Source organism: Oncorhynchus kisutch, linkage group LG8 (genome assembly GCF_002021735.2).
Source record: "Oncorhynchus kisutch isolate 150728-3 linkage group LG8, Okis_V2, whole genome shotgun sequence".
NCBI classification, from domain to species: domain Eukaryota; kingdom Metazoa; phylum Chordata; class Actinopteri; order Salmoniformes; family Salmonidae; genus Oncorhynchus; species Oncorhynchus kisutch.
This window is the reverse complement of record NC_034181.2, coordinates 31,948,684-31,961,886: the sequence shown is the minus strand read 5'-3', so window position 1 is coordinate 31,961,886 and position 13,203 is coordinate 31,948,684. Positions and strand designations below refer to the sequence as shown.

Here is a 13,203-nt window from a genome sequence, read left to right as displayed (position 1 = left end):
CAGACTAAAATGGGAGCATGAAAAGCAGTTGTGGTTGTGTATTTGGTAGGAGGGGGTTTCACAACAATCAATATTATTTCCATCATTTTGTTTTACAACATGTTGTGTTTTACAGTACATTTATGTTCTCCATTTTTTCCTTTCAAAAACTCTGCTTGAGAGTATTGTGGTTAATTTCTAATTTTAATGTCAGTTTTTTCAATATGATTACAATGAATCAATCTACATGGCTGAAACTTCTTGCTTCTGGAATATTTTTTTACAAGCAATAAATTCCTGAGGGCCCTGCCCTCCATACAAACAAGAAAAGCATATTTCAGTTTGTATTTTGGATTATCAGAAGAAAAAAACATCAATGATAATGTGCATACTTCTTCTGCCTTACAAACAAGGACGGATTTCACAATTTTTATGAAAGCTATAACAACCTTTGGCATCTCGTGAATTATACTACGTAAATGCCAATTACAAACTAAGGGCATGCATACAATGGGAGTTACTTTGAGTTGGTACAAACCAAGAAAAGGCACAAAAAAACAATCCCACTCAGAAGGAAAAAAAATACCCCACTCATGTCATCACACCTATCCCCATTGCCCACCAACCTTCCCCCTAAAGATACAATACAAAACCCTAAATCACCAAGCAACTCAATACAGTGGAGGAGTGCTGGTTCTGTATAACCACTTTCCAGGGAGTTCCTGGGATAATTACCTAGTGTGATGAAAAGAAAACATGTTTTTTACCATTGCCAAAAATGGGTAATTTATCATAATTCTTAAAATAGGTCAGTGTTAAACACATATACAAAAAGCATTACTTACGTTACCTTAATAAGGTAGATAATGTCTACCTATGGGTAATGGCTGAATAGAGCCCATGCTTACATAAAACAGATCACCAAAGGCCATGTCAAAACATCAGAGCTGGAGATAGTTTAAGTTTGTCTGTTTGAGTTTGTCTAACCCTATAGTTCAACTTCTCCAATAGTTGAGAGATCAGTGTCAGTGGTACCTTTCCAATGCAATGAAAGCACTGAGATGAAAATATATCTATATTTGGCAATATGCAGTAGTCATTTGTGGCCAGTTATATCATAATTCCACTAATACATCCAACTCAGTATGGTGGCTGGACCTATACACTGGATCTCACTCTGAGGGTGTGTAGCCACACAGGAAAACTTCAATTCAAAGGTTTCTAGAATCAGCTTGAAAAAAAACACAAGATATGACAAAAGAGATGAAGAATGTGTAGTATTGACACATTTGAGTTACTGAACAGCAGGCAGGCAGATGTGTATATTTGTATCTACTATATTATATCTACATAAAAAATGACATCTTCATTCAAACTTTGCCCTTCTCCTTACTACTGCAGTACTTCACCATGTACTGCATAGCATTTAGACATGCTACTCTTTCTGCATCAACACACCCATCTGTTTAACTATTTGCTAGGTTGTTTTCCTGATAATCAATGGAAACTTGCAGTAACCACTAGCATTAATATTCACATCCTTTCACCAAGAGACCACCCTCTTTAGAGAAAATTGGTGGTACTAAAATATGACAAATTAGGTACAACTAGAATGGGGTGGAATTACAACAAAACTTCTGCTGAATTAAAGTCAGGGTAAAAAAAAAAATCCAAACCATTGCAAAAAACAAACAAACTGAACAACAATACCACTTGATTCAGAGTCACTGTAACTCTTGAAGAGTGTACTTCAGATATGGAGCTTATTTTTGGTTCAGGTGCAAGTCACTATGCAATTAACTGACTTGGAGTAAGGAGCAGGAAGATAAAACACTCCAAGACACTTGACCTCTCACAGCACAATCTCTGTCTAAGCTAAGGCATCTATATGGAAACCTCAAAGAGATTCCCAAAGGTTCAGGCCCCTTGCCATCCAATACCAGCCACCTCAGTGTTTGTGCAGTATAGGATTTCAATAACTGAATTGAGAATCATTGGTTCCAAAAGTACCATAGTCAGGTTCAGGCAGGGGCTGTGAACTATTATGGGTTGATAGTGGTCATTACTGTCTGATGCTACAGTTCGCACTGTGCCCAATCTGTGTCAAAAGGTAAAGGGTCCCAAACGTTGACGAATTGTGAACCTTCCAAAAGCACCCAACATAAAAAAACTGGGGTGAGTCAGTGTCAGGTAAAGTGGTAAAAACATAGGGAAAAAATCTGAGTAAATAGAATATAGAATGGAAAAGGGAGGAGGAAGCTAGCTAGGTAAACAATGGATGCAGAGGAAAAGAGGGCATTTTAGCACCAATATTTTTTTAGACAGGACAACTTCCAGGCACTGCTTTAGTTTGGGTTTAGAAAGAGCTGGTGGAAGGCGTGGTGAGTCTCTTTCCAAGGTAGACCCTAAGGAGAGAATAAGTACAGCATGACAATGATTCAACAGCAGACATAATCTACATTGAACAAAAATATAAACGCAACATGCAACAATTTCAAAGATTTTACTGAGTTACAGTTCATAAGGAAATCAGTAAATTTAAATAAATTCATCAGGCCCTAATCTATGGATTTCACATGACTGGGAATACAGATATGCATCTGTTGGTCACAGAAACCTTCAAAAAAGTAGGGGCATGGATCAGAAAACCAGTCAGTATCTGGTGTGATCACCATTTGCCTCATGCACCACAACACATCTCCTTGGCATAGAGTTGATCAGGCTGTTGATTGTGGCCCAATATTTTAGCACAAATATATATATTTTTTTTAGCACAAATATTTTTTTCAAAGCTTCTCAATGGGTGACATATCTGGTGAGTATACAGGCCATCAAAGAACTGGGACATTTAAGATTCCAGGAATTGTGTACAGATCCTTGCGACATGGGGCCATACATTATCATGCTGAAACATGAGGTGATGGCTGTGGATGAATGGCACAACAATGTGCGTCAGGGTCCCATCATGGTATCTCTGTGCATTCAAATTGCCATCGATAAAATTGTGTTCATTGTCCGTAGCATATGCCTGCCCATACCATAACCCCACCGCACCCACGGGGCACTAAGTTGACATCAACAAACCGCTTGACCGCACAACGCCATGCACGCTGTCTGCCATCTTTCTGGTACAGTTGAAACTGAGATTCATCCTTGAAGAACACACTTCTCAAGCGTGCCAGTAGACATCGAAGGTGAGCATAACGCCGAACTGCAGTCAGGTCATGCACACAGATGAGCTTCCCTGAGACGATTTTTGACAGCTTGTGCAGCAATTCTTCGGTTGTGCAAACCCACAGTATCATCAGCTGTCCAGGTGGCCTGGTCTCAGATGATCCCGCAGGTAAAGAAGCCGGACGTGGCGTGGTTACACGTGGTCTGTGGTTGTGAGGCCGGTTTGACTTTTTTCAAATTAAATGTTTTATTTAAAATATTACATTTAACTAGGCAAGTCAGGTAAGAACAAATCCTTATTTACAATGACGGCCTACACCGTTCAATCACGGACGACGCTGGGCCAATTGTGCGCCGCCCTATGGTGCTACCAATAATGTCCGGTTGTGATACAGCCTGGATTCTGTAGTGACGCTTCAAGCAATGAGATGCAGTGCCTTAGACCTTTGCGCCACTCGGGAGCCGCCAGTCAGAGGAGGAAGGCCCAGAGAAAGACAGAGAAGATGATATCCTGATGAACAAAGGTGCAGACTGGGTTGCAGATTGGTCGTACTGCAAAATTCACAAAAACAACGTCGGAGGCACAGCTTATGGTAGGGAAATTAACATTCAATTCTCTGGCAACTACTCTGGTGGACATTCCTGCAGTCAGTATGCCAATTGCACACTCCCTCAAAACTTGAGACATCTGTGGCATTGTGTTATGTGACAAAACTGCACATTTTAGAGTGGCCTTTTATTGTCCCCAGCACAAGGTGCACCTGTGTAATGATCATGCTATTTAATCAGCTTCTTGAAATGCCACACCTGTCAGGTGGATGGATTATCTTGGCAAAGAAGAAATGCTCACTAACAGGGATGTAAACATATTCGTGAACAACATTTTTGAGAAATAAGAAATAATCATATTTTTTGTGCGTATGGAACATTTCTGGGATCTTTTATTTCAGCTCATGAAACATGGGACCAACACTTTACATCTAGCGTTTATACTTTTCTTCAGTGTACAAATACTCACACACCCAATTGATTTTCTCGTTGTGTAAGATGGTACAGTCACTCACCCGATACCAAGGGCAAGGATGTGAGACAGGACTAAGGAGGGGATGAAGACTTTGATGAAGTCAGCAGAGAAGACACCCCCTTTCTTCATGGCTCCACTCTTTCTCATGCTGAGGGATACTGAGTGTCTGGGGTGTTGGAAGTGGAACTCCCTACAAAAAAAGAACAAAAAAAATATCACTGAACATGTTGACAATTTTGAATTACATTGGCTTCCTACAGAAAATGATAATTTCTATTATATGTTTTAACATTCTACATGGACTGATATGGAATTGGATAGGTTTAGTCTATTTTCGCTATGATTTAGACTAGAGGTCGACCGATTAATCGGAATGGCCGATTAATTAGGGCTGATTTCAAGTTTTCATAACAATCGGAAATCTGTATTTTTGGGCACCGATTTTGCAGATTTTTTTATTATTTATTTTTTACATTTATACATGTATTTAATCTTTATTTAACTAGGCAAGTCAGTTAAGAACAAATTCTTATTTTCAATGACGGCCTAGGAACGAGGCAGAACAACAGATTTTTACCTTGTCAGCTCGGGGGATCCAATCTTGCAACCATACAGTTAACTAGTCCAATGCTCTAACCACCTGCCTCACGAGGAGCCTGCCTGTTACTCGAATGCAGTAAGCCAAGGTAAGTTGCTAGCTAGCATTAACGTTATCTTATAAAAAATAGTCAATCAACGACTGTCGTTGCTCCAATGTGTACTTAACCATAAACATCAATGCCTTTCTTAAAATCAATTCACAAGTATATATTTTTAAACCTGTATATTTAGCTAAAAATAAATCCAGGTTAGCAGGCAATATTAACCAGGTGAAATTGGGTCACTTCTCTTGCGTTCATTGCACGCAGAGTCAGGGTATATGCAACTGTTTGGGCCGCCTGGCTCTTTGCGAACTTATTTGCCAGAATTCTACGTAATTATGACATAACATTGAAGGTTGTGCAATGTAACAGGAATATTTAGACTCATATTTGATAGAGCAGTCTGATTGAGGGGTGGTAGGCAGCAGTAGGCTCGTAATATTCAAAGGTATATGGTTTAGAGAGAAATAGTTGACGCGTTATAATTCCTGTAATAACTTGCGGCTGAACTTGAAAGGTGTTCCTTTGTTATTTTACCGTTCATGTCTTCCATAGAGAATGTCTTGATCTACTTCAAATAAGGTCTGTGTTTCGTGCTTAAACCGCCTCGGCGTTTTGATACCCGTAAAAATCTCACTAGGATAAGGTAACGTTTGTCAAAATATTTTCATAAATCCACTCTACAAAAATAATGATCTTCGCTTATATTTAGCCAATATTGATCAGAATTACCTTGTCCTATGGATATCTACACAGTTATAAAATTGGCAAGGTGGTGTAAGCCTACACAACACACAGACGTTATTTTAAGTGAATCTAAAAATATCCTATGGAATAAATGAATGAAGGAACCGGTTTTCAGATTTTGCTAGGTGTCATGGGAATTATGACTCGCACTTTGGTAGTCAATTCTTACCATGTCCATTATTAAAATAGGATATTCCTGCATATAGAAATTACAGTTTTTGTTTTCAACATTCATCACAGGTAACTTAAACTCTATTTTTATTCAAACAGTTATGAGTATTTGTCTCCTAAGCAGACTCTTCAGTATAATTGTCACTTCAGAGCTGTGTGTGTGTTTTACAGATGGCAGAGAAAAGCAGGAGCACCCGTGTGGGACTATTACATGGAATTGGCACCAGAGAAAAGCAAGGTGTCTTATTTATGATAAAGATGTAAGCATGGGGTCAGCAAGTGCTAAATCAAAAAATACCACCAACCTGTGGAATCACCTTAAGAACACCCATCCAAAAGCCCATATGTATTATATATATGTTAAAAATCGACCGATTAATCGGTACCGGCTTTTTTTTGTCCTCCAATAATCGGTATCGGCGTTGAAAAATCATAATCGGTCGACATCTAGCCTAGACCTACTGAACATTTGACCTGTAGCCATAGAGATAGTTGGAGGACTGTAGTGCCCTAAAGCCACTACAAGTTTATTTATGTTAGATTGTGTGCAGTGTCTCCTTACTTGGGGGGAATGTTTTCGGGCCGACTGGACCAATCTGCAACCCAGTCTGCACCTTTGTTCATCAGGATATCATCTTCTCTGTCTTTCTCTGGGCCTTCCTCCTCTGACTGTAGATGTGGAGAAAGAGAGAGCACACAGGTGAGTGAGCAGAGAGGTCCTGTAGGCCGATACTGTAACAGTGATGTCAGGGGCATGGATGGAGGAACAGACACATGAGAGCAGACTGTTTTTTTTATACCTGGCTCCCTCTCCTACTGGACATCTCCAAGTCAAAGGTAACCTGGCTGTCATCCTGATCTGGACTGGAAGGTCTATGAGGACTGAGGCACAACACAGGAAGCAAATAAATACACAAATTATACAAACACCCAAACATGGAGAAAAGAGCTCAGGGAGGGGGCTCACCAAAAACATGACACTCCCTTCCTACCTGTCACAGGAGGAGCTGCTTTGGCTGGACTCATGCTGGGCATCCAGCAGGATCTTATTCATGTCTGCATTGTGGATAGAGGAGGATGAGGGCACGTGCCCAAGCCCCCCTGTCAGACTCTCCTCCACCTCCTCTGGCACCACCTCCAGAGCCTGAGGGGCCTGACTCTCCCCCTCATTCCCGTTCTCCGTGTTGGGGTTTGGCAGCAGAGCCTGGTTCCTGTTGTTTCCATTCATCTCCAGCTCTACCCACGACCCTGAAAACACAAGCATAAAATGGGGATCAAGGCAAGTGTGGGTATCAGTACAAATGTTGATAATAGTGACATAAGTCCATGGTAAAGATGCAGTGACATGTTCTCAAAGTCAATGCACCAAAACATTGACATTTTGAAAAGATAACTTGTAGCACTGTTGTTTTATAATGTGGCTATTGTAATTCAAATGAGCAAGCTGGTGAAAGAAGGCAGTGGTACTTCAGAAAAGGCCAAAAAGCTCCTGTAAGTGCTTGCAATTAAAGTTACGCGGTCAACAAAGACAGAAATCATCATGACACAAAAATACTTACTCAGCCTGAATGGTGATCTAGGCTATAGATCCTGAATCAGCAGACATTTGCATTTCAGGTTGGTCTACAGAAGAGAGCCCCTGGCAGAGCAATGCATCCCCTCTGCTGTTTAGGACCCTTTATCTCAGATGCATGAGACCTGTGCTTTGTCTGGCACTCAGCCACTCACAGTATGTGTCAAACAAAGTCACTGTATGGAACATACAGCAGTGTATGTTAACAAGGAGAGTCATGGTGGATGGATGCCTTATGCTCTTGAGGATTAGACCTAACTCCACATTTTTATTTGACTTATTTCACCTTTATTTAACCAGGTAGGCTAGTTGAGAACAAGTTCTCATTTACAACTGCGACCTGGCCAAGATAAAGCAAAGCAGCGCGACACAAACAACAACACAGAGTTACACATGGAAAAACAAACATACAGTCAATAATACAATAGAAAAAGTCTATATACAGTGTGTGCAAATGAGGTAGGATAAGGGAGGTAAGGAAATAAATAGGCTATAGAAAATAAATAATTACAATATAGCAATTAAACACTGGAGTGATAGATGTGCAGAAGATGAATGTGCAAGTAGAGATACCGGGTTGCGAAGGAAAATAAATAAATAACAGTATGGGGATGAGGTAGTTGGATAGGCTTTTAACAGATGGGCTATGTACAGGTGCAGTGATCTGTGAGCTGCTCTGACAGCTGGTGCTTAAAGTTAGTGAGGGAGATATGAGTCTCCAGCTTCAGTGATTTATTGCAGTTCGTTCCAGTCATTGGCAGCAGAGAACTGGAAGGAAAGGCGACCAAGGGAGGAATTGGCTTTGGAGGTGACCAGTGAAATATACCTCCTGGAGCGCGTGCTACGGGTGGGTGCTGCTATGGTGACCAGTGAGCTGAGATAAGGCGGGGCTTGACCTAGCAAAGACTTATAGATGACCTGGAGCCAGTGGGTTTGGCGACGAATATGAAGCGAGGGCCAGCCAACGAGATCATACAGGTCGCAGTGGTGGGTAGTATATGGGGCTTTAGTGACAAAATGGATGGCACTGTGATAGACTACATCCAATTTGTTGAGTAGAGTGTTGGAAGCTATTTTGTAAATGACATCGCCAAAGTCAAGGATCGGTAGGATAGTCAGTTTTACGAGTGTATGTTTGGCAGCGTGATTGAAGGATGCTTTGTTGCGAAATAGGAAGCCAATTCTAGATTTAACTTTGGATTGGAGATGTTTGAAATGAGTCTGGAAGGAGAGTTTACAGTCTAATCATACACCTAGGTATTTGTAGTTGTCCACATATTCTAAATCAGAACCGTCGAGATTAGTGACTCTGGACGAGCGGGCAGGTACAGGCAGCGATCGATTGAATAGCATGCATTTAGTTTTACTTGCATTTAAGAACAGTTGGAGGCCACGGAAGGAGAGTTGTATGGCATTGAAGCTCATCTGAAGGGTTGTTAACACAGTGTCCAAAGAAGGGCCCGAAGTTTACAGAATTGTGTCGTCTGCGTAGAGGTGGATCAAAGAATCACCAGCAGCAAGAGCGACATCATTGATGTCATTGAGAAGAGAGTCGGCCCGAGAATTGAACTTTGTGGCACCCTCATAGAGATTGCCAGAGGTCCGGACAACAGGCCCTCCGATATGACACACTGAACTCTATCAGAGAAGTAGTTGGTGAACCAGGCGAGGCAGTCATTTGAGAAACCAAGGCTATTGAGTCTGCCGATAAGAATGTGATGATTGACAGAGTCGAAAGCCTTGGCCAGGTCGATGAATACAGCTGCACAGTCTTGTCTCTTATCGATGGCAGTTATGATATCGTTTAGGACCTTGAGCGTGGCTGAGGTGCACCCACGACCATATCGGAAATCAGATTGCATTGCGGAGAAGGTACGGTGGGATTCGAAATGGTCGGTGAACTGTTTGTTAACTTGGCTTTTGAAGACCATAGAAAGGTAGGGCAGGATGGATATAGGTCTGCAACAGTTTGGGTCTAGAGTGTCTTCTCCTTTGAAGAGAGGGATGACGGCGGCAGCTTTCCAATCTTTAGGTATCTCAGATGATACGAAAGAGAGGTTGAACAGGCTAGTAATAGGGGTTGCAAAAATTTCAGCTGATAATTTTAGAAAGAGAGGGTCCAGATTCTCTAGCCTGGTTGATTTGTAGGGGTCCAGATTTTGCAGCTCTTTCAGAACATCAGCTATCTGTATTTGGGTGAAGGAGAAATGGGGAGGCTTGGGCAAGTTGCTGTGGGGGGTACAGGGCTGTTGACCAGGGTAGGGGTAGCCATGTGGAAAGCATGGCCAGCTGTAGAGAAATGCTTATTGAAATTCTCAATTATCATCGATTTATGGGTGGTGACAGTGTTTCCTAGCCTCAGTGCAATGGGCAGCTGGGAGGAGGTGCTCTTATTCTTCATGGACTTTACAGTGTCCCAGAACTTCTTGGAGTTTGCATGTGAAAAAAGGCTGCATGTGCATATTATTGAAACAAGTGACGCCATCAATAAAAACAAACATACTGTACTTCAGGAGAGTTCAGTTTAAAACATGGCCCTGGACTAAGTCTAGCCTGCTTTAAGCTGCAACTTTGGAACAAAGCATGCTCTTGGTCTTTGCTCAAGTCATAAACAAGCTCCCATTTCTATTAAAGAGCAATTCCGCCACTTTTCAATCTCATATTCATTATTTCCAGGACCATACCAGTGTTTACAAATGTGAAAACGGTGCGTTTCTATGATCTGTGGTTAAAAAGATAAGGTCCTAAAAAATCTCTGTGACATCTCAAGGCAGGATTAAAAGTAGGAAAAGCAGTGATTTTCAAAACCTGCAGAGAGTTTCTAGCCAGAGTGAGTGTGTTTTCTTAGTCCCGACATAACCATGAATCTCAGTGTTTGAAAAGCAACCTCTTTACATTTAAAAAAAAACTTTTGATGTTAAACTTCATATTTGTTTCTACAAAATGTAGAAATACGCCGTTTTCACATATGCAGACACTGGTATTGTGCTGGAGTTAATGAAAATGAGATTGAGAAGTGGAGTGGTGGAGTTGCCCTTTAAACCTGTTGTGTTCGCTTCATGTTAATTAATTCTGTTCCCGGTCCAAAATGACCACCCCATTATAGCTGATTATAAATCCATAATAATACATATATTATCCCCTAATGTTGTGTTAGATATTTTTATCAACTTAAGTTATTTTGAACATGACACATTTTTTACTTCTATTTGCTATTTATGGCCTGTAGGCCTCATTCACCTTAGCTCACACAACTTGCTTGAGTAAAAAAAAAAAAATTGGATTATTTTGACTATAACAAATACTCATATTAAACATATTGTGCTATTTATAGCAGACTCCTCACCAGTGTCTTGTTCAAAGATATGATCAAGAGCCTCACATACAGTATATTGTTTGGTCATTGTGCTGCCACAGAATGAATTGTGAGCAAGGCCTCAAAAAAGCTTAATATACCAGAGCTGCAAGAAAAGTTCTATATATTACTGAAACAATGTTGTGATTGTTTGTGAGAATGCGAACAGGTGTGGTTCCCTTGGGGGAAAGATCCTATTTCCTGTAGGGGTTGCCATGGAAGCCAAGAAGGGAAGTGAGGTGTGTGTGTGTGTGCTCAAACACACATGCATGTGGGGGTCTGGGAGAGGAAGTGTGTCCATCTGATGAATGGGCATGTGCCTGAACTCAATTTCATACACTAATTGTAGTTTCACCCATTCATTTATAATGATCAGTCATTTTTGACAGGGAACACCAAAATGTATTTTGTGTGTTCAGATGCCCTGTGTGGACGAAGTCATGGAACCATAAAACAATCAGATTAAATTAACTACATTTTTCAGAGAGAAAACGTGTAAATCGGTCCAATTCGACCAGAACACAGGAGGAGGGTTAAGCTAAAATATTCCTTATTTCCTCTTTGAGGGACATCAATTGTAATTGGGGGTCCTAAATTCCACTGTACCAGTGACGTTGTTGTTGTTCCATTTCCAATATAGGCCCTTACATAATGTGCATATTCTATCAAACATAGCCATAGCATACATCCTTTATTAAATAAACACATTTTGTATATCCATTAACAAATTAAATGTTACTTGTCACATGAAAATAATACAACGGGTGTAGACTGTGAAATGCTTGATTACCAGATCTTCAAAACGATGCAGTTAAATTATAATAAAAAGAAAAATAGTAACACAAGAGGAATACAGTGCACAAGAATGAGGGTATATATAAGGAGTGCCAGTAGCAGATCAATGCGCAGGAGTAAGGTCCATTATCTGTCGTAGTATGCCTATTTATCATTCATAATTTACCATTATCGGTTTGTCTATAAATAACACACTATCCTGCCGATAGCCTGCATTTCATGATAGTGGTACTGCCTCTCACAGCAGCCTGCCCTAATGGAATTCAGACTGCTCCCAGACAGGCAGGAAAGAGGGAGGGAGGAGAGTTACGCAATCTCTGGAAGCTACGCTAAAGCATCAAATCAAAGCTCCTCCCCACACCCCTGTCTGTTAACCAGTTTAGCCTGAGCAACATTAAACTCACTAAACCTCTTCTAGGAAATTCCCAGTGCATGCTACTAGAAACCGACTGAATCGCCATAACGTGTAAAGGGACAGAGCCTCAGTGACAGAAAGTACTATACAAGGACACCGATCATTAAAACATATACCATTTTAACCTTGTGCTTTTTCCTCCAAAGTGGACTTCTTGGGCAGTTTTGAGACTGCATCTGATGGTCATATGAATATTGAGTCTGTTCAGCATACAGTAATTGTCATTGGGGGTTGAAGTAGGTTATACGCCTATTGCGTCAAGTAATTCAATGCTAGCTATACATTTTAAATCGTTTATTTTTTCTTACGGATTAGATTGAATAGGCCATCTTTAGTATACATTTTATGAGAAAGCCTAAGGATATGGGATGACACTCAGTATCACCGAGTATTATGGGCATTGATGGGCCTATAGTTGTTCAAATATTTTTTTACTCTAGAATGAATTAGAATATTTAATCTACATTGTCTAGTAGTCAGTGGTGTTGCACTGCATTCTTTCCACAGTAGACAAGCAGTTCCAAAGAATTCCGTTCGCCTTGTGGATGAAAAAAATTCGACAATGCAGAGTGCAACAGACAATAAAAACCAACAATCCTTATGAATAACTGGAAATTGAGTTAAGTAAATATATTACACAATTAAAATTGAAGAATTGTCTCTAATTCGACAAAATTGGTTTGTTTTTCTCATTTTATTTGGACTTGTTTTGATATGGGTTAAGCCTGCCCCCAGGCAAACCAGCGTTTACTTATCCATGATTGGTTGAAATCATGTCACTAAAACATTTAAAGTCAATCCATTGGAGCAGCAAAGTTGACTTATGGTCAATATTGCTATAACCTTCTGTTTATAAACATATACCACGAAAAGCAAGCCCATTCGTTGCAAATGTATTTAAAACTCTTGAGATTGTTCAAAAAGGTTTACAATTATACTTACCGTTGAGGCCTAGCTCCCCGTTATTGTTTTGCAGAGCAGCAGCAGTGGTGGTGGACATGTTGCCTACCTTAGTTAGTGATCGTCAACATGACGCAAGCAATGGCACGCGCAGGCGCATAATTATTTAATGGCCCCGAGGGAGACTTATCACAAATATTTCACCAACTAATTTGTAGTCCAGAAATATGCAACAAAACAAATAAAAACAGGGAAAACAATATAACGCATATTGTTTGGACACAAGTTTGAGTATGTGTAGCCTAGCACAAATACCAATCATATTTGAGGTATGTTTGCAATGCATATTGCATATGGTCTCCTTGATCCTTAAAAAAAAAGAAGTAATGTTGCTTGTGCATGTAATGCCAAGATAATTTCCTGTATGAT

General features: G+C 40.4%; 1 protein-coding gene across 2 annotated transcripts; it reads right to left on the bottom strand.

Annotated features, from left to right (window-relative positions):
- Nucleotides 1–23: 23 nt before the first annotated feature.
- On the bottom strand, nucleotides 24–12,948 carry LOC109895857 (BCL2/adenovirus E1B 19 kDa protein-interacting protein 3-like). 2 transcript variants are annotated; one of them, XM_020489899.2, is made up of 6 exons: nucleotides 12,817–12,948; nucleotides 6,729–6,984; nucleotides 6,537–6,618; nucleotides 6,299–6,405; nucleotides 4,218–4,367; nucleotides 24–2,384 (listed from the first exon to the last, which is right to left on the bottom strand). In XM_020489899.2, exons 1-6 carry the CDS (start codon nucleotides 12,872–12,874, stop codon nucleotides 2,336–2,338), a joined length of 702 nt encoding a protein of 233 aa, XP_020345488.1. In that variant the 5' UTR covers nucleotides 12,875–12,948; the 3' UTR covers nucleotides 24–2,335. The 2 variants fall into 2 exon arrangements, with proteins under 2 accessions (XP_020345488.1, XP_020345489.1); XM_020489900.2 differs by lacking the exon at nucleotides 12,817–12,948 and adding an exon at nucleotides 7,296–7,652.
- Nucleotides 12,949–13,203: the final 255 nt, after the last annotated feature.

What these genes read in the sequence shown, in the direction of transcription:
- LOC109895857 (XM_020489899.2), bottom strand. Translation starts at nt 12,874, where the DNA reads ATGTCCACCACCACTGCTGCTGCTCTGCAAAACAATAACGGGGAGCTA. An exon ending in CCCGAAAACATTCCCCCCAA is followed by an intron (nt 4,368 to 6,298) that starts GTAAGGAGACAC and finishes CTTTTTTTGTAG; the next exon opens with GGAGTTCCACTTCCAACACC. An exon ending in ATCCTTGCCCTTGGTATCGG is followed by an intron (nt 2,385 to 4,217) that starts GTGAGTGACTGT and finishes TTCTCTCCTTAG; the next exon opens with GGTCTACCTTGGAAAGAGAC.